This window comes from Eublepharis macularius, chromosome 2 (assembly GCF_028583425.1).
Source record: "Eublepharis macularius isolate TG4126 chromosome 2, MPM_Emac_v1.0, whole genome shotgun sequence".
NCBI lineage: Eukaryota > Metazoa > Chordata > Lepidosauria > Squamata > Eublepharidae > Eublepharis > Eublepharis macularius.
The window spans coordinates 162,668,655-162,695,830 of record NC_072791.1 but is presented as its reverse complement, the minus strand read 5'-3'; the positions used below and the strand labels follow the sequence as shown (position 1 = coordinate 162,695,830).

General features: G+C 41.8%; 1 protein-coding gene across 2 annotated transcripts in view; it reads right to left on the bottom strand.

The window, feature by feature from the left end:
* PTPN4 (protein tyrosine phosphatase non-receptor type 4) overlaps window positions 1-27,176 on the bottom strand; it is a 220,512-nt gene that overhangs the window by 108,173 nt on the left and 85,163 nt on the right. For both annotated transcript variants that reach the window (XM_054970596.1, XM_054970597.1), the window contains exons 3-5: window positions 22,344-22,451; window positions 7,090-7,132; window positions 6,916-6,994 (exon numbers count right to left, since the gene is read on the bottom strand). In XM_054970596.1, coding sequence (XP_054826571.1) covers window positions 6,916-6,994; window positions 7,090-7,132; window positions 22,344-22,451 — 230 coding nt within the window. The remainder of the gene's footprint in view (window positions 1-6,915; window positions 6,995-7,089; window positions 7,133-22,343; window positions 22,452-27,176) is intronic.

Below are 27,176 nucleotides of genomic sequence, written 5' to 3'. Positions count from 1 at the left end.
CCATCTGTGACAGAATATTGATTTTCCAGCATTGCCCTTTGTTTCTGCATCCCCTTTTCTGACCCCCTAAAAGACAAATCCTTTGGGCTATGGGATGCATGTAGAAAAACAGCCATATATGGGGGGGCATGCAAGAAGGAGAGGTGAAGCCATGTGTTCCTCTCTCTTCTTCAGCAGACCTCCAATGACAGAAGACACAGTGTTTTCAACACATCACCCCCACAATGTAGCCATTTGTCTGTGTTGTCTTGCAAGAATAGAGAGAAATCCTGAAAATCCTGCAGTTTCTGTGGATAGATGGTACAATACATAGCAATACCATCACTACAGACTTAAATAAGTCCCAAATGAGTCTGCTTGATATATCAAATGATAGAGGAAGAGCTACAATTTGTGTAAGAAACAGGATTAATAATTTTTTAGATAAAATATTTTTCTTGTACCCGTAGCAAAGTTTGTTGAGTGTTTATTATTTTAAAAATACTGAAATGGAAAGTGAGCCATGCTTTAGTCTACTATTGAAACATTTGCATACTACCAAAAAGGCATACATCATAAACAAACCAATGAAAAAGCTATCAAGATTCAGCGCAATCTAAATGTCTAATTCAATAAACAATTATAAACATGACAATAACCCAAGGCTATAGGAACTTGTTTTGCAGTAGTAGATCCTTCTTATATAGAAAGATGGAGTGTTACACACAGGATTTTTATATATTCAGCACACTTTGTATATTGAATGATTCAATATTGAGAATTTGTTTTCATATTTTTATTACAGTTTTGGTTATTTTATATAAATGTTTCAATATAAAAAAACATACTTTAATGCTTAGCGCTTAAATGAGAAATGCCCATTTAAACAGTGGGTCAGGTTTGGCTGGCCAGCTGGGAGCCAAGCCCGACCCACAGTTTAAATGGCCATCTCCGAGCAGCTCGGAACAGCCATTTAAACAGCCCGGCTGTTTAAATGATCAGCTGCTTGTCGGGGATCTCCCCGACAAGCAGCTGATCCGCAGGTTTAAATGCCCCTTTCCATGTCGTTGTGAAGCGGCACAGAAAGGAGCATTTAAACCCCACAAACTGCTTCTCGAACTTGCCCCAGTTCGTGGAAGTTCGGCCATTTAAACTGTGAGTGGGGCTTGGCTGGCCAGCCGGGATTTCCCAGCTGGCCAGCCAAGCCCTGCTGTTTAAATGGCCATTTCCCCGCAGCTTGGAGCAGCCATTTAAACAGCTCGCCTGTTTAAATGATCAGCTGCTTGCTGGGCATCTCCCTGACAAGCAGCTGATCCGCAGGTTTAAATGTGGGTGAGAAGCGGCACAGAAAGCAGCATTTAAACTCCACAAACCGCAAACTGGTTCGCAAACTTGGACCAGTTTGTGGAAGTCTGTGGTTCATGAAAACGCACGAACCACAAACCACAGAGTTTGTTTTTTTCGTGGTTCATGCCCATCTCTAATTTTTCTGTTTGGTTTATTGAGATTAGCCTCTTTTTTATGTTCTTGCAAGTCTGATATTGTCTTTTCTAACCATGTATGCTAATGAAATTTGAACAGTCACATTGGCCCATTTCCAATAAACACTAACAAATATTAGTACTGATATGCTGTTCACAATTGGCTCCAGACAGACAGGCTTTGGGTGAGTATGTGTACCAAATGTGTATTGGAATAGCTTCTTTTACATTCCATGCAACTCCAGTTCTTTTATCTGAAGAAATTTACTGACGTTAGATTTCAAAACCAATCTGACTCCATAAAAGCCCAGATAATTATTGGTTTCCCAGAACCACGTGACCATGAAGTCCAAAGAACCCACTGAAAGCTGGGCTGTGCATACAGAGAGATGGTGTGGTTTTACTTTCATGCACCAACATTCCTACGCAATATTTCAAAGTAGTCTTCTTTGTTTTTGTTACAAGAACAGAATGGAAACACTGGCAATATGCTTTAGCTAATGTTATGCACATTTTTATTATATACACATGATATGGTTCTCTATTTCCCCTAAAAAATTTGTTCTGTTTTGCTCTAGGGATTCACAGGATGTAAGATGTCCTTGTGTGAGTAACATGTATTTCTGCCCAGGTACAGATGGGAGTTGCCAATTACCAATTTTCTTCAGCAGTGAATTCCTGTGCTACATCATATAACATTCCAGTGAATCTACTGAGCTTCAGGAGTGGTGTTTCTGGGGACTTCACAGCTGCACTAGGAGAGGGAGGAAAAATAGACGGCACATTTTCTTGGATCCAACCTAAAATTTGACTAATACTATTAATTATTTTAGGCCAGAGAACAGAAGTCAGGAAATTTTCAGCAGGGAATAAGGCAATCCTATTAGATAGGAGTGGTTTTAACTAGACACGGGCATGAACTGAAAAAAACCCGAACCACATGATTCGTCCCATTCCCACGCACCAGAAACCACGAACTTCAACGACTGTGTCCCAGGTCACAAATTGGTTAGTGGTTCATGGAATTTCAAATTCCTGTCACCGGCTGTTGAAGCCGATGGGGGGCGAGTGAAGCTGACAGCCCCCTTCTCCTGCTGCCCAGGCGGCAGAAGAACGGGGCTGTCAGTTTCTCAGGCCCTGTGCAGGCTTCAGCCCAACGGCTGAAGCTGGAGCAGAGTGTGTGAAGCTGATAGTCCTGTCAGCAGGAGAACGGGGCTGTCAGCTTCAGTCACCCGGTGCCGGCTTCAGCCCATCGGCCGAACCCAACGAGGGCTCTGTGAAACTGACAGCCCCGTTTCTCCTGCCACCCGGGCAGCAGGAGAAGGGGGCTGTCAGCTTCACTCACCCTGCGTCAGGTTCAGCCCATGGGCTGAACCTGATAACCCCATGTCAGGTTTGTGAACCTGACAGCCTCCTGCCACCCGGGTGGTAGGAGAAAGGGGCTGTCATCTTCACTCGCCCCACATGGTCTTCAGCCCATAGCTTGAACACAGTGCAGGGTCTGTGAAACTGACAGCCCCATTCTCCTGCCACCAGGGAGGCAGGAGAAGGGGGCTGACAGCTTCACTTGCCCTGCGCTGGGTTCAACCCATGGGCTAAAGCTGGCGCAGGGTCTGTCAAACTGACAGTCCCCGTTCTCATTCCGCCCAGGGCAGCAGGAGAACAAGAACTGTCAGTTTCACTCACCTCGCGCTAGCCTCAGCCCATGGGCTGAACCCCACATAGAGAACAGGGGCTGTCATTTTGACAGACCCCATGCCAGCTTCAGCCCATGGGCTGAAGCCGGCGCAGAGTGAGTGAAGCTGTCAGCCCCTGTTCTCCTGCCACCCTGGGCAGAAGGAGAACGGGGGCTGTCACTTTGACAGACCCCATGCCGGCTTCAGCAGGGGCTGTCAGCTTGACTCACCCCACACTGCCTTCAGCCCATCAGCTGAACCCGGCATGGGGTCTGTGACACTGACAGACCTGTTCTCCTGCCACCCGAGTGGCAGAAGAATGGGGTTGTCAGTTTCACAGACGATCAGCAGTGCCAGCCTGTCTGACTTTACAAATCGCTGATGACTCGCACAAACTGGGTAAAAAAAAGTCGTGGATTTTGTGGAAAACACGGTCCCATGAACCATGTTTTCACGAACCACGAATCAGCCTGGTTCGTGCGGTTTTTTCTTCGTATTGTGATTTGTGCCCACCTCTAGTTTTAACTTTGGGGCACGTACTATCCTTGATAGTTCAGTAGCTGGTTCTACAGGACTTAGATTGAAAGAAAAAATGAGCAAAGCAATTTATGGCTATTAACCAAGTGTGCCAGATATTTATCAAATTCTATTGCAGACTTCTCAATCAAAACTGCTTTATAAATCCGTAATTTATTTATTTATTTATTTTTTATTTATTTATTTATTTTTGATTTTTATTCTGCCCTCCCCACATTTCCAGCAAGCTCAGGGCGGATTACAAAATACATAAAGGTTAAAATATATAAAATAGTTATTATAGTTAACAATTCTAAAAACATCCAATTTACACAGTTAAAATACAATTATAAATATCAACATAGAGGAAGTGAATTCTACTGATCAAATTTAAAACAACTTCAGAGCACCTCTGCATTAAAGAGTTTTTAAAAATGCAGGTATTAGTGGTGGGGAGGGCCCAATCCCTCATCAACCGGCCAGGGGGCATCCGCCTAGCACCACCCATATGCCTGGCGGAACAGCTCCATCTTGCAGACCCGGCAAAAGAATAACAAATCTTGCCAGGCCTTAGTCTCTTCAGACAGAGCATTCCACCGGGCTGGGGCCAGTACCGAAAAGGCCCTGGCCCTGGTCAACGCTAGGCGGGTCTCCCTGGGGCCAGGGACCTTTAACAGATGTTTCTCACTGGAACGGAGAGTCCTCTGGGGTTCATATGGGGAGAGGCGGTCCCGCAGATATGCTGGTCCCAGTCCGCATAGGGCTTTATAGGTTAATACTAAAACCCTGAACCTGATTTGGTACTTCACTGGTAGCCAGTGTAGCTGACACAGTGGCAGTGTTATATGCTCACGCATCGGCAAGCCCGTGATAACACGTGCCACCACATTCTGCACCAACTGTAACCGCCGGATCAGGTTCAAGGGAAGCCCTGCGTAGAGCATGTTACAGTAGTCTAACCTAGAGGTGAACGTTGCCTGGACCACTGTAGTCAAGTCGCGGGATGAAAGATACGGGGCAAGCTGCCTGGCCTGTCGAAGATAGAAGAATGAGGACCTGGCGACCGCCATGGTCTGAGCCTTCATTGTCAATGAGGCATCCAAGATCACCCCCAGGCTCCTGACTCTCAGGGCTGGTGTAAGCACTACCCCATCAAGTGCAGGAAGCCGGGGTCCCAAATCCACGTTTCTGCGACTCAAGTACAGGATCTCTGTCTTCGCAGGTTTTAGCTTCAGCTGACTTTGTCTCAACCATCCAGCCACGGCTTCAAAAGCATGCTCCACTATTATTGTTACTACACTATACAGATGTAAGTAAATGTTGTTATGTATCTAATATAGTAGTATTTGGCATTGCTGGGTTGTATCCAATGAGATCTCCTTACAGAAGAAGCACTTTCTTGCTTCTGTCTTCCACAGGAATCCACTTTGTTCCCCTCCCCAATTTTGTGGGGCTTTGCTATGGGAAGGAGAAACTGGAAAAATTACCATCCCACTCATGCTCATTTGTGGTTGAAAATATGGTATATTATACAAACCACAGTATTTTAGCCAACTCTTAAGACTGCTTATCCAATTCTCAAGTATTTGGAGTACATTCAACCAAAAGACACTAAGGATGTTTTTCTTTTTGAGAAGTTAAACATTTTAGAGAAGATGTTCTGAATTAAAACTAGAATGATACTTTGTAACAGATTAGCAGTCCAAATAAAAGGTAGTAGCACAACAGATGACCTTCAAACTCATTAGAGAAATCTTTATAATTTCAACTGACAAGACAGTTATCAAAAGCCACTTTCTATCGGAACAATAGCTTACAGTGAGCTACAATAAGGTCCTTGTATTTTTTTTAACTCTCTAGCGTTTCTCTTAACAAGCGTCCTTACACTGCACATACCAAAAAGCACTAAGGCTTTTTAATACAAAATGCTTCCATTCTAGGTTCTGGGAATAATCTGGTTATGAATCTCTTCATGCAGGTTTATTTTGACAGTTCAGATAAAGCTGACCTGCACCATAAGCCACTAACATCTTTCCTGCTTCCAAATGTTGATTGTTTCAATTAAAAAAGAATTGTCACAAAAATGTATGACTTAAGTATACATAAAAAATATGTATTATCATCATCAGTTTGTAACCAGCATCTGAAAAATAAAGTAGTAATTGCTATTACCATAATGGTAATATTGAGGATTCCATTAGTCTCTGTGTGATATAGAACTCTGCAAGTCAGTGATACAATCAAGGAAATTGATGTAGAAGCCTCAAACATACACACCCCTGCAAATTGACAGAGGGAAGTTAGCATCCCTTGGCAGAAGATGCAGTCTATAAGTAGGTATCTTCACTTTACAAGTTGCAGTAATAAATGAAGGGGTTAAGTCGTTCTTTACCAGAACAGCCAAGCCATTGCTTCCATGTGGCATGTACTTGCATTCACAGGGCTCTTCCTAAAGCGTCATTGGAGTGGGTTGAAGACTAGCTACATGAAATTTCAACATCATTCTTGTAACATGAATTGGCCCTCTGGCACTAGCATTATCCCCAATGCTAAACAAATCTTAAGGGGAAGAAGGATTTTAAAATAGTAGCATTCTATTTGCAGAGACTTATTTGGGAACCATTCTGAATGTAAATTGTTTTATTGTACTCATAAAAGAGAAAGATAGTATTGCCTGGGAAAGATTTGGTAGGCAGACAGAGACAGGAAAAGAGAAAGTGAATGCATCTCTGTTTGTGATCAAATACATAGGGATTTGAATTGGCTGTTTTCCAAATTCCACTTATAAATTATAACCTGTGTCTTCACTAAACAAAATGGGATATCAATTAATATTAAAGCAGCTTTAGCAAAACAGAGCTCTGACTTCACCAATAGGGAGGGTAAAGGAAGCATTTCATTAAAAGAAGTTTTCATGTTCATTTCTTAGTATATGTTAGACAAGTAACTCAAGTGTATGAATAATATTTTAAATTAGCAAACCATTTAGTTAACAAGACACAAAAGAACAGCCATGTAAACCATTTGCTATCAACGTTAATTACTTTAAAATAATAGTATAAAGTTGTAAAAGTGATACAAATCAAAATTTTGTTTCTGCCAAGTCGAGCTCAAAGAGTTGAGTCAAATCTAAGGCTCTTCTTTATTGCAATAAGAAATATCCAAAATCTTCAGATACAATTTTATACACAAGCATTTGTATATGCTTGCAACAGAACATTATTTACATCAACATAACTTTTTAAAATAAGAGAGATTGATACCGTGTGTATTCTTCTTGCAGCTTATTAGGATCGCTTACAAAAAATTTGACTCTGAAGTTTAAACTGTGAGGAGATCCTCCTAAAATTAAATAAAGTCATCTGATTAGATTATTTTCACATCCTAATTTAGAAATATATTTTTATTCAAGATAAATAAAATATGTGTGTGCTCACTCTTCAACTGTTTCCTAATTGGCTTATTTGGATCCAGCCACCTCTGGGGAAAAAAGAAAAGATGAACTAATTATATGTTTCCTTCCCAAAGCAACAGCAAATCAATGAACCACACTATGTAAGAATTTAATATTAGCAAACACAACAATGCACTTCCCAACATGGACACAAACCAGGACCTGCAGTAAATCAAGATGACAACTCTGCTTCCATATTCACTCCAACAACACAATCACTAGACCTAACAGCACCAGCTATACCATCTCATGCTCATTCACCTGTTCATCTCACAACATTATATATGCCATAAAGTCTCAGCAGTGCCCTTCACGTCTCCATATTGGATAAACAGGTCAGTCTCCTTGCAAAAGAATGAATGGTCATATATCTGATATAAAAAACCTGATATAAAACGTTAAAAAAACAGAGGGAACATTTCAATGTGCCAGGGCATTTCATCACTGACCTAAGAGTAGCAGTTCTCAAGCAGAAAAACTTCAAAGGAAAATTACAATGCAAGATAGCTGAAGCTGAGTTTATTTGCAAATTTAGAACAATACACCCCCAGGGTTGAATCAGGACATAAGACTTTTCTTGCATTACAGATAATAATTTTCTGTACTTCGCACTCAAGCTCTATCAAGCTAACTACATGTATTATAGATAGCTTCCTGACACTTTAATTTACAATACTCCTCACACACTCTGTCTGGATTATAAAGTCTCATCCCTTTTTCTACTCCTCTACCTGATGAGAGGATCACTGACTCTCGAAAGCTCATACTCTGGAAATCTAGTTGGTTTTTAAGGTACTACTGAACCCAAATTTTGCTCTATGAGCACTATTTACTAGTACAGCAATTAAACTCAACACTAGAGGGAGTATATGGAGAAGTCTGTAAGGTAAGATCATTCTAGCTATTATATTTACATAAAATGTGCCTGAAAAAAGATTCTGGTTTGTCTAATTCTTGTATTGCTCCAGGCACAAACCAGTTTTTCCCACCTCAGTACGGCACTATTTTCCCCTATCAGTTTTACTCTCTGGATTAAGCAGTATAATTTTGTTTTGAAAGTGCTTCAATTGGAAAATGCCAGTAAGTCTCTGAGGAAAGAAAAGTACAGATTCTAAAGTGGCTTTTAACATTCTATATGGCTGAGTATTATTAATATATACTGTTGTGTATGATTCAAGGGGAAATCTATAGTGTGTCCTAAAAATCAATTCATAAACATTCATCCCTGTGGAGAGGAACATAGAAAGATAATATGATATAGAGGATGCACAAGGTTCAAATAGGGACATACAGTGAGATTTTACCTTTTAGAGCTGCAAAGAAAAAAAGGCCACACGTATCCTGCTTAAATAGTCTTATTTCCTTTAGGAAATTAGCTTGCACAATTCTGCACTAGAACAAACAGCTGTCAGCATGAACTGTAAGCCAAAGGGTTACTGACCATATGCAAAACATTCAAGAATTGCTTTCTAGGCCACTGACTTCCAGAGCTTGCACTCTGAACAAAAAAGGCTTAATTATCACAAAGAATTTATCTCAGATAGAGCACAATCAGTATAAATCTATTTTTGGAAAAACCAGTAAACATTTAGCTTTAACGAGACTACCATGCTAGTTGAGATGCTCCAAGCTGAGATACAAGTTTTTCCACCTAGTTTATAAGAATTTGGCAAACAGGTCTCTTATTAGTTGAGCCCTTCACAACACAATAAAAATGTTATATTAATAAATACAAAGAAAAACACACTGTGCATTAGAGATGTTAAAACCTGTGTCCTTCAAGTGTGAAATCTACTAGTTTTGAAATTAATAAACCACAGCAAGGGAACTTGTTTATTCCACAAAACAAGGACAGAAGGCACTTTAAGAACAAATCACAAAACACACTAAGGAAAGGGGAGTTATTTAGATTAAGAATTTTGACTGGAAATGCCAAAAAGCAATGAAAGAAAAGAGAGCCAAGTTTCCAAACCAGCTTTATTATTCTATATGGTCAAGCATTATTCACGTACTGGGACAACCACAGCATGTTACTATTCTAGCTACCACCATCTGTATTACAGTGCACATTTAAAAAGTAGCAAACATCTCTGTATTTCCCGTTTGGTAAGCTGGTTGTCCTGCATCACTTTAATGGCAGAGATTTCACAAACTGTATCACTAGTACTTCAGTCCTCTAAGTAAAGAGGTAAAATTTCCAGAAATTTGGAAACCTTTTTTCTCTGTTGTTTTAAAAACTGGAAAAAAACAGAATTTGAGGAGAAATTGAAGTTTATGTGCTACATACACTTCACATCAAATCTACTTATGCTTCTGCATTAACAACATAAAACGTATCATTCATAAATTAGGGGCCAAAAAGGGCTGTTGAGTGGAGGGAAACATAGGGATGATGCACAATACATGCACGTGGGGGCTCCAGCACTATGATTACACATAAGAAATTATCATTTAAAGCTGTAAAGTTGTCCTGTATATTTTTTCTGCTATACATTTTGAGTAAGGCCGTATCTTAAAAAGCATTCCACTCCTTCTAAATGAAAAACAGATTTCACACAAATATTTTTTTCCTCAGTGCCATCCTCCATTTCCCCCAGTTTTTCCTTTTGAAAAAGTTGTTAAAGATCTCTTTTAAAAATAAATAAATAAATTTCTGTGCCCCCACAGACTTTCCCATCTCTATCCCTGAGGAACCTTTTACTGCCTAGTAATAACAATGGGCTGCCTTTTGCTAGTGAACCAATCTGCGTAATTTCATCTCAGTGCAGAATTTAACCTACGATGTCTTTAATTTTCAGACAACAGTTATGATAGCTGTAATAATTGGATGCCATAGCAACACAGTAAGAAGTGGTTATGCCTTTGTGGTCTGGGATAATCAGAAGACATAATTTGTTTGTGAGAGCAGTGGTTCTGTGGCAGACCATATGCTTTGCATGCCAAAGCTTCCAGGTTCAACCTCTAGCATCTAGATCTCAAGCTGCAAGTTTTTGGAAAGACTGTTTCTCTCTGAGAGATTGTAGTTGCTGCCACTCAGAGCAGTCAATGCTGTGCTAGGTTGAACAACAGTCTAAATCATTAAAAATTAGCCTTATATCTTCATTATGCAGTTTATCTTCCCTTGTATAGACCCACATACTAATGTGTGTATCTGTCCAAAATGGCAAGATGGCCTCTTAAATTTAAACTGTCATGTTTAAGTAATAATAATATGTAATTGTTAAAAATCATTTATAGAGGATGAAGACAGGGCTATGAATGCCAATCCCACCTCCCAAAACAATGTAAGGAAGTACATGCATGGCATCAGAGGCATGTTGGGGGCAAAGCAAGCCTCCTAAGGTGCTCCAGCCCCACACACTACTCTGATGCAACAGTACAATAATAAAAATCCCTAGTGTATCTTTAAGTCATGTAACAGACACCAACATAAGTGGAGAAAAACTATTTATTTAGAAACATTTACAGCCCGATCCTAAGAAGGGGGGGGAGTGCATAGGGAGAGAACCAAGGCTTACGTGGGCGTAAGTGGCTCCTACATGGGCACAAATGCCCTTCCGCCAGCGGTGGCATGAGGTGTGCTACCGCTGCCGTGTTGCCGCCGGCGGGAATGCCTGGTGGGCGGGCAGGCAGAGGCAGAGAAGCAGCACAGGGCCCCACGTCGGTGCAGCAGGGGGCGGGGCTGGAGTTAGTTTGCTCCCTAAGCCCTTTCAGAAGGGGGAACACCCACAGCGGTGCAAAAGAGCTACACCACAAAAAAAAAAGGCGTAGCTCATAGGCGCCTATTGAACAGGGAAACCTTGGCCCCCTCTCCGAGCACCCAGCCCTGCCCCCATGGCCTGAAGGTGCATAGGATGGGAACTACCATGGGGGCCAATCCGCGTGTGCTTCTGGCATGGGCGAGCCCCGCCCCCCGCCCCCAATCACCTGCAGCCACAGCCTACAAAACATCCGGCTGCGCTGCCCGTGACCTCCGGTAAGTGAGCACATGGCTAAAAGCTCTGCCCGTTTGCCTTCTGCCATGGGTACTTTGAACACGAGGGGGGAGAGAAGGTACCCACAGTGGCGGGCACTGAGTGCACTTTAGGGACTTTGCAAGAAAACTGGGAGAACTTTGCACTCGCTCAAGGAAAGAAGGGCAAAGTCCAGGATGTCTGGCTACCAATAACCACTCAAGTTTCCTTGCAGGTTATCGGCCTCTGAAGTTCCATCTCAGTAAGGAGCGAGGTAGCACTTACAGCTTCTTCTTACAGCTTCTTACAGCTTCTTACAGCTTAGGAGCTAACCCAGCTTGCTGATTTGTGCTGGCTGCCCTGTCACTTGAACTTGCCTGACCGCTAGCCTTGGCAGGGGAGAGGACAGTGGCAGCAGCCCCTGCCTGTCCCAGAGGCAGATGCCCAGAAAACTACTCTTGACCAGGTGTTTGTAACTACCTGCTCACTTTCTCCCTTAAAGGTAAAATCACCCCAAGGCAGAGTGCTTCCTCACCAGAGGTTCTTGCATCAGCTGATTGCTAGCTGCACCTTTGGTGCTCCTGCTGCTGCTCTCTACTACGTGCATCTTCTCAGATGTTGAAGTGTGGGCTTTGGCTCGGCTGAGTTACTTGCTGTACATCTGTGTCTTTCCCTTGCAGGCACGTCGTGACCCATCCGGGAGACAACCAAGCATGTCTGCTTCAGCCCCACCCCCCCAATCCTCTGTGAGTGTCATTCAGATCCAGCCCAGGAAGCAATATCTCAAGGCAGTCAGCATCTCCGCCCCATCCCTGGGAGCGCAAAATGACGGCTGCTCGAAATGCGTTGGCTACCGAGGCACAGTGGCACTTTTTCCAGTTTAATAAAACGTGTTGAAAAACAACAAACTTCTGTGTTTGCATGCCTGACTGACATTGTCATTAGCCCTCTCTCAACACCCTGTCACACATGTCCACTCACACATCCCCACAAATGTATCAAGTGGCACCCCGTCCAGCTTCCCTGCCCTCTTCCTCCCCTCAATGTAACTTCAGGCAGAGGGGTGGAAATTGAACTGTGGCCCATTAATGTCTGCAGGGGGGGAGGCGCTGAAAACTTTCATTCTCTGATAGTCTGAGCTGTTGGCATCTGATAAGCTGCCTTTGATAATGGTCTGGAAACAGGTGGAAAACTGCTGCCAGGGAGTGTGGGATCAGTTTGCGGAAGCAGGGATGGACTTGGCGTGGGGAGGGTCTGACAGTTCACTCGGGGGGGCATTCCCCAGTACTGGGACATGGCTATCAAGGTCCGCACCCCCATTCTCGCTTTGTACAGATGCAGTGATGTGTTCAAGTTGCGCAGCAACATGTCTGAGCGTGCTTTCCATTCCCCTCATTTCCAAACGGCCTCCCGGCCTCCCATGTGGTTCCCAATGGGTGTTCCTGTCACTCATTGACGGCCCCGCTCCCCCCACCTGCTTCTCCGGAACCTGGGGACTACTTAGGGTTGCCAGTCTCCAGGTGGTAGCTGGAGAGCTCCCAGAATTACAACTGATCTCCAGGCAACAGAAATCAGCTCCCTACTATCTGGCCCTACTTTTCAGGGAGGCGGAAACTTTTTCTTTTGGTGGTGGCAGCGGCGGCGGGTATGTGCAGGTGCACCAAGCTGCAGCCACCAGCCTGGCCCTCCCCACTGGCTGCGCTGCTGGTTGCCCCTTGCCTGAATGTCAGGAGAGGGGTGTGGCCATTGGCTGGTGTGAGCGGGGTTGTCAGGGGAATGGTGGGCGGGCGGGCCCTCCCAGGGGCTGCTGCATCTCGTCTTGCCATGCTCGGGCGCCGGTGGGACTGTCCTGCAAAAGTCCATAGGGAGCCATGCAGTGCCACCCCATTTACACTGGTGCACAAGCGCCGACGCTGCCTGGGGGGTTAGGATTGGGCTGCCCATGTTACCTCTCCAGAAACCTGCCCAAAGAGGCTTATAAAATAAAAACAAAACATTGAACATTATTAATTAAAAAACAGCACTGGGGGGGGGATGTCCCTGCATAAAAACATACAACATAAAACCAGATCATAGATAGCTTAAAATAAGTTTCCAAACTGTTTAAAAAAACCAACCCCTTAATTAAAAGCCTGGATGAAAAGAAATATTTTGGCCTGGCACCTAAAAGGAAGTGATGTAGGTGCCAGGTGAGCCTCAACAGGAAGGGTATTCCACAAGCAGGGTGCCATTACTGAAAGCCTTGTCTCTACTTGCCACTCACCTCAGCACTGATGGTGGGGGGCAGAGAGAACAAGGCGTGTGAGGCAGATCCTAACTGGTAAACTCAACAATATGGAAGGAAGTGATCCTTCAAGTACCCGAGCCCCAAGCCATTTAGGGCTTTAAAAGTAAGAACCAGCATTTTGATCTGGGCCTGGGAAACAGATGGGTAGCCAATGCAGATTGCAGCACAGAGGTGATACGTTCCCTGAACTGCACCTCTGACAATAGCCTGGCTGCTGCATTTTGGACAAGCTGATGTTTCCAGACCATTATCAAAGGCAGCGCCATGTAAAGCGTATCACAGTAATCTAACCTGGATGTAATCATGTATCAATCACTGTAGCCAGATCATGCTTTTCAAGGAACAGCCACAGGTGTCATATCACCTGAAGCTTAATAAAAGGCACTACATGGCACAGAGGAGATCTAGGCCTCCAACTGCAGGACAGGATCCAAGCAGTACCCCCCAAAGCTACAAACTTATTCCTTCCTGGGCAGTGCAATCCTTTCAAGACAAGCTGACTCTTCCATCCTCAAACAGATTTGTCACAGACAAGCAGCATCTCACTCTTGTCTGGACTCAGCTTCAGTTTAATCCATCATCATCCATCCCATTACGAACTCCAGGCACTTGCTCAGGACTTCCACAAGCGCTCAACTCTGCCCTAAGGACATGGAATAGCATAGGACACCAACTAAGACTGCAGCCAATCACATCCCTCCAAAGCACTATATAAACCCCAGCAAGGACAGCCATAGCTCAGGATTCATGGCACAGGGCTAAATCTCTCTGGCTTTACGCCAGGCAACAATTACATAGGCCTGTTGTGACAGGAATCCTATAGAATTCCATAGAACATCATAGGCTAGTAACACATTTCATGGCATAAGGCTCCCTTGATGTCAAGGGTACATGAGAAAGCCTCAGCACAAGGATGCACAGAGGGGGTCCCCTGTAAAATTCCAGAACTCCCACATATGAATAGGAAAATAGCTCATTTGCATCCAAGATCTATTTGTAGGCAATCTTATCAACCTCCTCCCGACTCAAGATTCTGGTGCCAATCCCATCAGCAGTTTCCTCATTCAGAATCTGGAGGCATCTCAATATTGGCAACAATAACAGCCCAAAATGCATGGAAGGATCTGCCAGACATCAACACCAAATGAAAACCCATTAACCATCCCAGCTTGAGTCATTAAACCCAACAGGTCTTTTGTTCCCCAAACATAACTTGTGAAATCCCTTCTGATTGACCAAACTTATTTAAATTGCTGCAGTATTCTTACAATCTTCCAGCCTGATTTGGAAGCTGTTCACTTTAAGCTGTCTAGTAGAATTTAAAGTCTGCCCCACAGTCCAATCCTGGAGGGGCTGAAACATCCAGATAATAGAACTGTGTCAATAAAAGTCACCTTGATTCTCCCTCTAACTTGCTGCAAGATCACCCCACCTACTTCCCCTGTGAAACTGCACAGGATCCTCCACTGAGATTTTGAATGGCCCTTGGTCTCTATACCACTTCCCTTTTTCAACCTCTGTACCCCAACTGCCGCTTGCAATAACCCAACAATGCAGTGTTGTCATCTTCTGTTCTCAAACTCTCATGAACCTCTATTTTAATCAGGCATAATGTTTTCTTTATCCTCCCTTTATTGTCCCTTTAGCAACCCTCCTCTAGGTATAAGGTGGCTTACTTATTGGGTGTGTGCATGTGGTTTATTTTATTCTGCTTCTCAATGTTTCTACATTCTTTTTCCAGAAAAGATTTGAATTGTCCTATCTTCTGCCTGTTTTATTTCTGAAATCCGTCTGTGTCCCATTATAAAATATTGTTCAAGTTGGGACCCCAGAATATGCAAGACAGTGATCCCAAGATAAACACTACCCATAAGTGTATGTACTGGGTCTGACATGCAAGGGGATGCTCAAAAAGGATGCTACATGTGTACCCCATTTGGGTAACAGAGTGTACATGTTTTTTCCTCTGTGTATGCATGTCCAGCAAAAGGGAACTCAAGCATATGCCTGCAGAGTTCCTTGGAGTATATTTCACTCAATGCTCCTTCCCAGTAATGCCACAATGCTCTTTCCAAAGAATGGTGCTATATTGGTTGTATTCTCTACTTTAGTGTGGGCAGAAACAGCTTGACATCAGGGGGTATGGCCAGGCCAATACACATCTGCAGTCGTATCGCTATATCCGTCACACGGGTTCTAGAGGCCCTCAGTTGCATGCTTGGTGGCTTGTTGTGTGGTTGCTACAAACTCTGGTGCAACTGCTATGCTCTCTCCACTATGCTAACAGTCTTTCCACCACATATTTCACACTGTGCATATACCTCCCCCCTTTCATAGTGTATCATTAAGTGTCTTTCAAGTGATTAAATATTTACTATATCCTTGCACAAGCACTGTGATTATTATAAGTAGCTGAAATATGAGCACAAAGTACTGATTAAGCACAATGGAATAAGCTACTTGCTGGGTTCTTAGGATCAGCCTGCTAAACAACTAGAGTTATATTCAAAATAATTAAGAAAAAAGCCAACAGTTTTGCAAAATGGAGAATCATTTTCTACATTCAATTATCCACCCCACTAGGACAGGATAACTGGAAGAAATTTGCATCAAGCAATGGTTTTTAATTAGCCTTGATTTAAAGTGCCCTAACAAAGTCACTCAACTCCTGTAATACAGTATGACACTGTGCATATACCTTTCCCATTCCATCGTGTATTATTAAGTACTTTTCTATGGATTAAATGTTTACTATATTCTTACACAAGCAATTTAATGATTATAAACAGCTGGAACTACAAAATGGGTCATGACAAGTCCCCATTCCAGTCACTGGATTACTGCAAAGCATTAACCAAAGCATTGTTGTAGGCTCAGTCTGGGAATTAAGAGACTAAGAACTTAAAAACTAGAAATAGCATGATAAACTGACAGTATTCCCCACCTACTGAACAATGTTCAGTATTAGTAGAATTAGGTGACGAATTTAAGAAATCTGCATAATATCTGGAATAGAACCAGCTAATTACTTAGCTTACTTGTAGGAAACTAAGGTATTCTGTTAAATTTCATAAATATGTCAAATGGTACAATTATACATGCCAAGTCCTAAATGATGTATTTCTGTTGTTAAAGCAGTAAGTTTAGGGTTAACAAGAAATTAAATATTGTATACATTTCAATCCCCACCCCCAATTTCTGTTTTTTTCCCAAAAAAGCTTTTCCATGTGTCTTAAAAATGTCCAGAAATTTTGCATCTCTACATTTTAACCAACTATAGCAAGATTGCAAATATAAATCCCCTGGCTTAATGTCTTTTTAAGGTCTCCAGTACAGCACACAGAATTCTTTCCATATTCTAGAAAAATTAATGAACCACATTTGTGCAAGCATGATGTTCCTGATAAGGCAAAGAGACTGTTCTACAATTGGCTGCTACAACATGCCTCAACATCCCCCATCAATCTTTTCCTTCACTAAAATCTGGTAGTTCAAATTAATGAAAACTTATAGGTATTACTCCCAGAGTTATGGCTGAGTGGTGGTTTTTGCCTACCAGTTCATCAGAGTGAGACACTATTGGTTTACAGACTCTTAGAGAACCCTCTTTTCTCACATTTCTTGCAACTAAAGATGTGAAGGAAGGTCTGGGGAGGGGGCAGAAAAACTGGAGGGAAGGGCATCTTTTCCTGAGGAAAAAATGAAGGTTTAAGGTGCACAAAAAAACCTCCTATGAATTATTCCCCCCCTCTGAACTGAATTTAATGCTTCATAAGAAAAGATTTCATTCACTCAAAATGTATAGCATGAAAAAAGTCTTCAGATTTTTAGAGGGTTTTTTTTTTTATAGAAAATTGGGAAATTTTAGAGAATACTGAAAACAAACTATGGTTTTTTTCCCCCATTCAGAATGAGTGAATACGCTTTTTAAAACAAGAACTTAATCAAAATATGTTATGAAAAAAATTATGTAAGAATCCATAGCATTTGAGAATGGAAGATTTGTTTTCACTTACCATGAAGCTTCCTTTCTCGATGGTCCATTTCTATATTTACTGTAGACATACACAAAATATTTTCAAGGATTCATGTTTATCGTTTAAATGTGAATTCCGGAAACAATCAGCATGCTATTCTGGCTTGGATCTTATGACATTGTTCTTCTCACACATCTCTCTGGCTGTTGCAGCTACTTTCCTTTGCTGCAGCACTCATCCTCTGTTGTCAGCACTTCCCTATGCATAAGAGCTTCTTGAAAAACTTTGAATACATGAAGTACCAGAGCCAAAGGAAGTGACGGCTGCAGTGGAAGTAAAGCCTCCACAACAGTCAAAGATGCACAAGGGGAACAATGCCACAGGATTCAAGCCAGTACGTTCAATGATAACACATAATTAGAGCTCAGTGTTTTTAGTGTTATAAAGTTTAACTTGCTATTTAAATATGTGGGTAGCCCTATTTACTTGGGTTGTATGAAAAGTGTTTCTGTCCAAATATACTTTCTTTTGTTAACTACAGAATTTGTTTTCTGTTGTTTCACTACAATTTCTTCCTTTCAACCTACCTTGCAGCAACCTCAAATTTGCCATTACATCTGAACAAACTGGTTTGTGCATACTTTGCAAATCCAAATTGTGATCTATGATAAAACTATGGTTTGTAAGGTTAGCGCAAACCAATGGGCTGCAGCCAACAATCCATTACACTGATGGCTATGAATTTTTCCAATGTGCCGCCCCCCCCCCCCTCGCCCTGGCAGTCCTTTCCGACCACAAGAAAGATTTTTCTGGAGGTTGCAGGACCCATGTGGACCAACACACATGTGGGAATTTGCAGCAGGGAATGGGAGAACTCCCTGCACTAATGCAATAGAAAGGAAGATTTCATCCCTTTCCCCCTCCTCTTCTGTAGCCTCCTGACTAGGGTTCCCAGTACCCCAGTCAGGGAAGGGGATCCTCTGCTCCCAGTCACTGCTCCCACCGCCTCTTATTTGGCCAGTGGATGTGTGTGGGGGGGACGGGGGACAGAGCTCCGGAGCCTTCATTGTCATGCCAGGAATGAAGTCATTCCCAGCACAACAAAGAATAGAAGGCCCTTGTGTGGCGGTATAGTCACTCTTGGCATGACAATGAAGGCTCTGGAGTGCATGTGCGCTTTGCATGCACAGTAAGTTTCCCCCGCATGTACCCCTCCTGTCTGGGCTCCAGGGGATTTGGCAACCCTACTCCTGACCCTCATGGCTAATAGTTCAATGCAGGTCTCATGACTTGGTGAGAAAGGACTGCTTGAGGGAGGGAAATATGGGAAAGATCAATCCTTACGTTCATAGATTGATAGTGTAAAGGTCGAGGTTTTAAATGCCATTTAGATGTCGCATGCTGTGTAGTTCAACTAAAGTGGTCTCTATCCCACCCTTCTAATGACAGACTGAACTCAAGTGGCCTTCTTGGGCAATCATCCCCAAAAGCCCCATTCTCCCCTACTAGACTCTGAACCGATCCTTGTGATTTTGGCTTCATGTAAATCCAACTGTTTGTCCACCATTCCGAGCCTGTGGAACTCTCCCAGATGAGGAGGGCAAGCCTGCCTCAGTTTTATAAGGCAGAGGAGTTCTTCAGACAGGGACTTGGGAGTTTCTGGTTAAGGGTGTCAAGACCCCCTCTTACCAGTGCAGTGACTCTGACTTGGAGGGGGTCAGAGGAAGAGCCTGAGGAGCCAAGGCTAAGGAACCAAGAACACCAGCAGGACCAGGGAGGGACTGCTGCTGCAGAGGCACCTGCTGAACATGCTCCAGCAGCACCCGAGGCCACCCTGCCTTTGCTACCAGACTATGAGATAGCCACTAGGCCTCCACTGAACAGGACACGAACTCAGGACCATAGCCCCCAAGAACCCATGTTCAAGTCCCAAGAGCAGCATTGGTGGAAGGCCCAGATCAAGGCAGCACAAAGGAAAAGAAGTGCCAGACTGGCAGTGTGCACTCCCAGCCACAACCCACATCAGGGCTCCAAGAGAGTAGTGCGTCTTTTCAGGATACTGACCAAAACACAGCACAGGAGCCTCCACACCTGCCAGCAAGTGCAACAGACTCTCAGCCTATTTAAGCTGAGACTTGAGAAGGTTGCATTGCTGGATCAACTAGTCCACTAGGAATAAGCCCTGTACTCCAGCTCCCTGCCTTCAGCTCCAAGCTCCAGTCTATGCTCCCAAGTCTAATCAGCCTGAGGTCTTACTTCAAAGAACTTCACACCTGGCCTGCCTGCAGAGTGCAGGGCAAAGAGCTAGGGTTTTCATTTGCCTTTTTAGGTAGGGCGAGAAGGCTTCAGAAACTAAGTTTATTTTTAAGTGATAAATATGCACCCTGGTAAAAGCCAGAAGCACCAAATCTACCTAGGTCTGTGAAGTGAGAGGGTAGACTTACACTTTTGAGGGAACCTGTATTTTAGTAATCAGGTAAAGGTTCTGGGGAAAGAAAGCAACAATCTCACCTCTCTGTTTATTTACCCACTGAAGCTGTAATATTCCACATAGCACAAGCTATGAAATACTTTTTGATAAATAAAACATGTTTTTGCCTTTACCTGTCTGTCCAGCTGAATATTTAGTAAAAGAGAAGCTAACCTTACTTCGTAACAAGTACAACCAAATAGTTATAAAAGTGCCTGAAAAAGAGGGGGGGGGATTATGCAGTTTACACACTACCAACACTTGTGTCACTCATTCTCACCAGGTGGCTGGTGATTCAAAGATAAATAGACACTAGTGTGAGGGGAGGGCTGTTTTAGAAGAGTTCCAGGAAACTACAGAGGACCCTGAGGAGTTTATACAATATAATCCTAAAAAACATAATAAAATCTTGCGCCTAGGGTATAGATGCCTCAGAGCTTCATTCTACCTAGCTTCCTCCTGTATCTCCACACCTTCTAAATGTAGTTATCACATATAAAACATCAGGATTTTTAAAACCAGTAACTTCTATTCACTACCAGGCATAGCAGAAATAAGGAGTTTCAGTAATGAGACTTGAAACTATTTACAAGTAACACATTTTTGCTGGGCCCATCAAGTTATGTTTTAATAATTTCTGAGTGCACAGAACAGTTAACAGCCAAGCTTCTGTTTTTCAGGTGAAAACTGAAAGATTTTCAGGTTTTTCTCACAGTGTAAATGTGAGTTCTTCTCCAAAACTAAACATCTTCAGCCAGTTCCCCTCAGAAACAAAGCCCAGCAACAGTCACAGCCTCTTTCCAACACAATCACTATGCTAGCCTGCTTTCCCACAGAAGTTGTATATAATCTCCTGAGAAAGGTTCTCCATTTAGCATTCTGGATACAAATAATTACACTAGCACTTTAAAACAAGCTCACAAATTTGGCTTAGCTTAAGAGCCCGCCACAGTTCCTGGTTGCCATTCACTCCTCCCTACTGCCAAATGAGTGTCAGATAGGATTGCCAGGGGCCCCAGGAACCAAAGTGAGGGTGTGGGGGGGAGGGGCAGTGAGTTACTCGTTCTCCAGCACAATGAAGGAGCCATGGGGAGTGCTGAACCCAGATAAGTAAAAAAATCGCCTCCAAATGGGGTCAGAGGGCAGCAGGTAGGCATGGGGGGATGTCAAGCCTAGTGTCAGAAGACTCTGAAGAGGGAAGAAAGGCTCCTGTATTAATGGCTTTAGAGCAGGCAGAATGAGCGCAAAACTCCTTTCACTGCTTTTGCTTGCTCTGAAGCTCCATTTGACACAAAAACTGCCTTCTCTGGAAAGGCAGTTTCACGTATTGGGCCCCTACCAGAACACCAAGGCTGCTTTCCCTTACAAGCGAGCAATCTGATTTGTGGAAACCTGGCTGTAACTCATCAACAATGAACATACTCAAAAGAGGCCCAGACAATCAGAACAAAGAGCTAATTGAAGACTTTCTTACATTCTGATACCAAGTACTAATAACAGGCATAGAAAGCAATCACTTATTTTCTTAAATTGTTGTAGCAAGACAAAGACTTCTTTATTATGTGATTATTTATGAAACAAACATTCTAACGTCTACAGTTTCACTCAGTTTGCTTGTGTTTATGGATATCTCTACTTTAATACATTAGCTTACTTTGCCTTTCACATAACTGCCTTTTAATTAATCCATTGCTAACAGCAGATTGAATTAACTCTGAGAAGACCTTTGAACCTGATCATTGCTACTCAACTCTATTCTTAGTCATGAAACTGAAGGCAAGAGGGAAGGAAAGAAGGGAAGAAGCTGCAAATTACCATATTCAGGTTTTTTCCTCCTTTTCTGCAATAAGAAACACTTGCACAGGCCAAAGAGCTATAAAACTTACAAACTTATGAAGGGACTGCTTGAACACAGGCAACACAAGTAACAGTAGAGAAAAAGGAACTGATCTTATATAATGAGGAACTCAAAAATACAATAGTACAGCTAACAATTAAAAGATCCTAACTTATAAATTTCCTAACCTATTTCTCTCACTCTCACAGACACAGTAACACCACTTTACTACAAGCTACGCCTGAACTTCAAGCTCCACTTTTATATCTTCAGTACGAAGTGCTGTCTCTCTTTTAACACAACCTATCTGTTAATGTTAGTTATATGTAGACTGAACAAGCACAACTAAGGTATACAAACTTTGCATAAAACTTCTTTTATTATGATGTTCCTGATGACTCATGGAAAGGGAGGGTACATAATTCCAGAAAAAGATCAGGATGTTCCAACTTCTGGAAAATTATTTCCCAAATGGTTTTAGGAGTAGAAAACAGGGGAAAAAGAGCTTCAGATATGAAGAATTATCTGTAAGTGTTCAGAATGCAACTTCCCTAACACTCCTGTTCTCCACCCTCTAATCAACTAACTGAAACCATGAGCTATCCAAACAAAAACGATCCAAACCAAGCAGGCTCCCTGATCAGCAAAACTTAATCTCAAACTTCAAAAGATTAGAAAATAATCAATTTGTTTAAAAGATATATTCAACTTACCGGGTTGTCAGTAGAATCATCAGCCAATTGTAAACCAAAATAGTCTCTCTCTGTCAGATCAAGATGCTTGAAAACTACATCCAACAGAACTTGCCCCTGATCATGTTTCTGCAGGAAAAAAGTATCCATGCATGAAAATGTGTCAAAATGAAATCAACACTTGAAGACACTTACCATTTTTTTCCTCCCACGTCAATGAAATAAGAAAGATGAAGGAAGCTACATCCTAAGAAAACCTTAACTTTTTTCCAACCACATATATCATTGACTTTAATCTGCAAAATAATTGTTCCTGCTTTAACTTGCTCCCAAGGTTAATTATTGCCAGTGATTCCTTTCTATCTGAGCTCATGCAAACAACAGAGCCAATTCTGGCTCCCGGACTGCATGGACTTTTTGCATTTGTATTCAGATGGAGTGGACAAGATCTATTCTGAAAACTGAAATTTCGGCAAACAAAAACAAGCATATTATTATAAAGTATAACAGAAATATTTATCTAAAGAAGTGTAGATTTTTCAGATCTTTGCTTCTGAAACTTGAAAATTTAAATTTCTCAGGCAGAGCCTTCAAGACAGTCTGCCTTACCCTTTTGGGGAAGTTGTAATTCAATATGCTAAGCAGCTAAGACCTAAAGAAATGCAAGATAACTCAATTGTGAGCCACGTTCCCCTCAGAACCAACGGTAGGAAGAATTAACTGAATTTTTACAAATCATAGCATCTGAAAGTATGCATCTTCATTACATTCCTTATTGACTCTGAGGTTAAAGGGCCACATGTAAATACAGCTTCACTTTCAGCTATTCACAGCCAAGAAAAAAGGGAACACTTAACTGCAGTCTCTGAGGAATAAAAGGAATCACACACTTTCCCTATAAGATTAAACCATTTCTCCAAGCAATCACATTTTTATTTTTTCAAAACACCTCCTCCTCCTTCAGATGACTGCATGTTAGTATATCCCGCAAATTCAAAGAGCTTCTCCCCTTCCACTATATTACCATTCAGTCTTGTAATACTCAGCAAGGCTGCTGCCGCCAATAAAAAGGCTTTTACAAAACATCTCTTCCTCCTACCCTTCATAAGTTTGCTTCTTAACCACTCCTTTGTCTCCATCATGCATTCCAGACACTGTGCCTTCTTTCATGCTACCTTGCACGCTCTGGCTTCCCAGCCATGGTATTTATGCAGAACTTTCTTTCTCTGTGCAATGCTGAAGATCAACCAGGCAAAGAACCGTTTTACATGAAAGGGTGACTATACAGGAAGTTCTCCTTCCTCATCCTTCCCCTGTATTAGATACATACCCTCCTAGCACTAGTTTTCTGCAACTCCCTCTGGTAAGGTATAAACTCCATTGATACAGTTGTTGATTACAATAGTGCAGAGGTGGCAAAGTCTACTGATATTCTGACTCATATAAAATATTTAGAATTTTTAAAAGGTGCAGGGCAAACTCATCCACAATATAAAAATATTAACATGGTACTTTATCACTGCTAATTAGTCAAATTTATCAAAATACTGTACAACACAGTACCAGAATTAGATTTACTGAACCTTTCATTCATAAGAGAAGGGGGGAAGGGTCTTGTATGAGAGAGTGAGAAATGCAACAGAACTTCTTCAGTCAGGTACAAAACTGGAAAACAGTTTCTCCTCCAACTCCCATCATATTCTACCCATGGCTTTCTTACTGAAAACAACAGGATTTAGTTCTCAATAAACATGCATAGGATTGAGCTGTTACAATGTTATCGTATTTACACTTACTTGTGAGTAAGCTCTGCTGAAATTAATGGAACTGACTGCTGAGTAAACATATGCAGGATCAGGCTGAAAGATTGCAATCATACACATGGTAATTGGAAGCAAATCCTATTAAACTCAGTGGGAATTTCTTCTAGGTAAACATACTTAGCATATTAAATCAGGATAAGAGAATGTTTCCTGTCTTTGCAGAGCTGCTCATGCTTCTTCACAGGTACCCATAGTTGTAGGTCCCCAAATTGCGGAAGAAAGAGGAAGCGTGGGCTGAACTACCCAAAAGAAGCCAGTTGGGCAAGAAAGTTAAGCAAGCAGAAATGGGTGAATGAAGCAGAGAACTCTGCACTCTTCTGCTTCTTGTTCCAGTGAATGTTGTAACATGCAGTGGTCAAAGTGGAGGCTGTATGATGCTAATGGTAGGGTTAAGCAAGCAAAAACAGGAATCACTGCTAGTCTGGTTTCTCTGTTCACTCCACCCTACCCCTCTTTCCTAAAATAAGCCTCTGCTGTCAAAGAACCTCAATCTACTTGACTCCCCAGTTCCCTCCTTTTGACACGGTACCAGCTCTTTTCTTCCAGTATTGGCTTGGGCTAGAAAATAAGTTTTGGCCTACTATCACAATGGAAGCAGGGTGGATTTGATTTAAATCGATTGATTTCACGATTTATATCACTAGCCAGTAAGACTAGATTTAAATATGGTTTTCTACATAAAGACTCATTCTTTTCTACATAAAGACTCCTCACAGTTAGCTTCTTGTACAGATCTATTCTACTCCCAACAATCTTCTATTCATTGAATTTTTTGAAACTTAGCACTTAAGAGGAAAGGGGTTGGTTGTGTATACAAAGATTTGCAAAGGAACACTGGGATTAAGGTCTTTTTCTCAACTGTGTACGTTTCTCAACTGTGAAGAAGAGACGTAATCTCTGCAGACACAAATTCACAGTTTTAAAAACTGTAAAACCAAGCATCTGTTATAGTATCTTCTAGCTAGAAAAAAGGCCCAATAATCTTACAGTAACCTCTGGAAGAGCATGATACCGTGAATGGATTAATGGAATTCGTTTACCAAAAATGTAAACATTGCATGAATATACAGCCTCATGTTAAAAAGTTAAAACTAATCCTTATTTCATGATGATAACCTTTGGACTATAATGTATCTTAATTAGAAAACTACCTTTAGATAGATTTTTCCTCAAAAAACATTTTATTTTAAAAATCTGATTTAAATTATTTTAAAGTCTGATTTGAAAAAATCATTTATTTTTATCAACCCTGGAAGGAAGGAAAGCCAACTGAGTGGGACCACACTTAATCTCATACTTAGTGAGGATGGCAGTCAGTCTAGAAAGAATCTAAGCCCCACCCAGTGCCAAGTTATCAGAACATTAATTGAGGCCTCTTGATGAATCAGTATGCATTTCATCACAAAAGCATCTAGCTGCTAAAGAAAGAACTGTATCCATTGCATTTCCCATTATTAGCTCAGACTGGCTTTGGCAGACAGTTCAAATCACACTAAAACTGCACCCAATTACACACCTCTTACCTATCTTTCCGTATTTGGAGATACTTTCAGTCTCCTGAATGACCCTTTCAGAACTGTCAGACGACATATCTGGTTCACAACCCTTGCCCCTGCTCCTTCCAAAGCTTGGGGGGAAATACTTTACTTTGACTGCTCCTTTAACTAGGACTATTATCTGCCCTCAAATGTATACTCTTGACTTGCATTTGTGTAGATGTGGAGATTTTTTTGGTCTAGACTAGGAATGAGCATGAACCGAAATATGAACCAGTTTGTCACGGGTTGGTTCGTAGTTTGTGAACTAGTGGCTCACCTGTGCTCATTTCTTTTTTTTATAAAATTTTTTTATTGGATTAGATGTCATTAAATTGTACATTACAATCAGTTTCCTTTAATTTTTCCAATTCTAACCCCCTCCCTTTCCCCCCCTTTTGTTGACTTCCAACAGTTTTCCAACCCCTTGTCCCTTTTCCCTTACTCATTTTAAATTTATTCTATCTGTCAAACGTAAACTTTCACTTTCTTCTAAGCTTATCTATATAACACAGTGCTCCTTCTGCCTTCCTACTTACTTTAACAACTAAATAATACATAACTAAATAATACATTCTTGGCATATTTTCTTTTGATAATAATCATTTAGCTAATTTTGGTACTCTATACTCTATCTTATAATCTCATCTTCAATATGGGACAAACAATTTATCCCTCATTTAGCATAATTTTAGATACTTCTATAAACAGTACATTCAATATAAGTCAACCAATTTAACTTATACTCTATATATTACTTTTTCTACATATCTTATCTTCATACTGTTTTAATTATATAATTATATTATTCTTTCATTATGCAACTATCCACCAAAAATAGTCAACTAATTTGACCCATATATACCTCCAAACCAATTCAATCAATTTAATACATGATCTATACATTAATATATATTTTCCACCTGTGCTCATTTCTGACAAAACTGCTATGACTTTCAGGGCAGTTCGTTTGGTTCGTTTTTTGGTTTTTGTCACTGCAGATAGTCTGGCGCTGATCAATCTATTCCCTAGGCAACGGGGAGATGGACATCTGTAGACCGTCTTCAGCCCTGGGAACACCAATGTCAACCCTCCAAAACTTGATAGGCATCTCTGGCTGCCAACCAGAGAGCTCCCATTCTGCTCTATGAGAGCAGAAGGAGTTCATAACCCCCAGCTTTCAGGTGAGTGGTTTCAGTTTCCAGCAGGCAGTTAAACAGGGAGGAACTGCTGTTGGATTTTCAGTCACAGACTGAGGTATCTGAAGCTTGTGCTTCAGATTTTGGTGCTTCAGGGCTCTGAAGTACCTGCTTCTGTTCCTCAGCCAGGCTCAGGGGCTAATCCTAGTGGGTTACTCATCTGAGAAGTCTTTTATTATTATTTTAAGCACTCACTAGGCTTGGCCTCAAGGGCCAAGCCCAGTGGGATCCTGTAAGGACTCACAGAATATTTTTATAGTTTATACTGATTAACAGTATCATTATTATTTAAAGTAC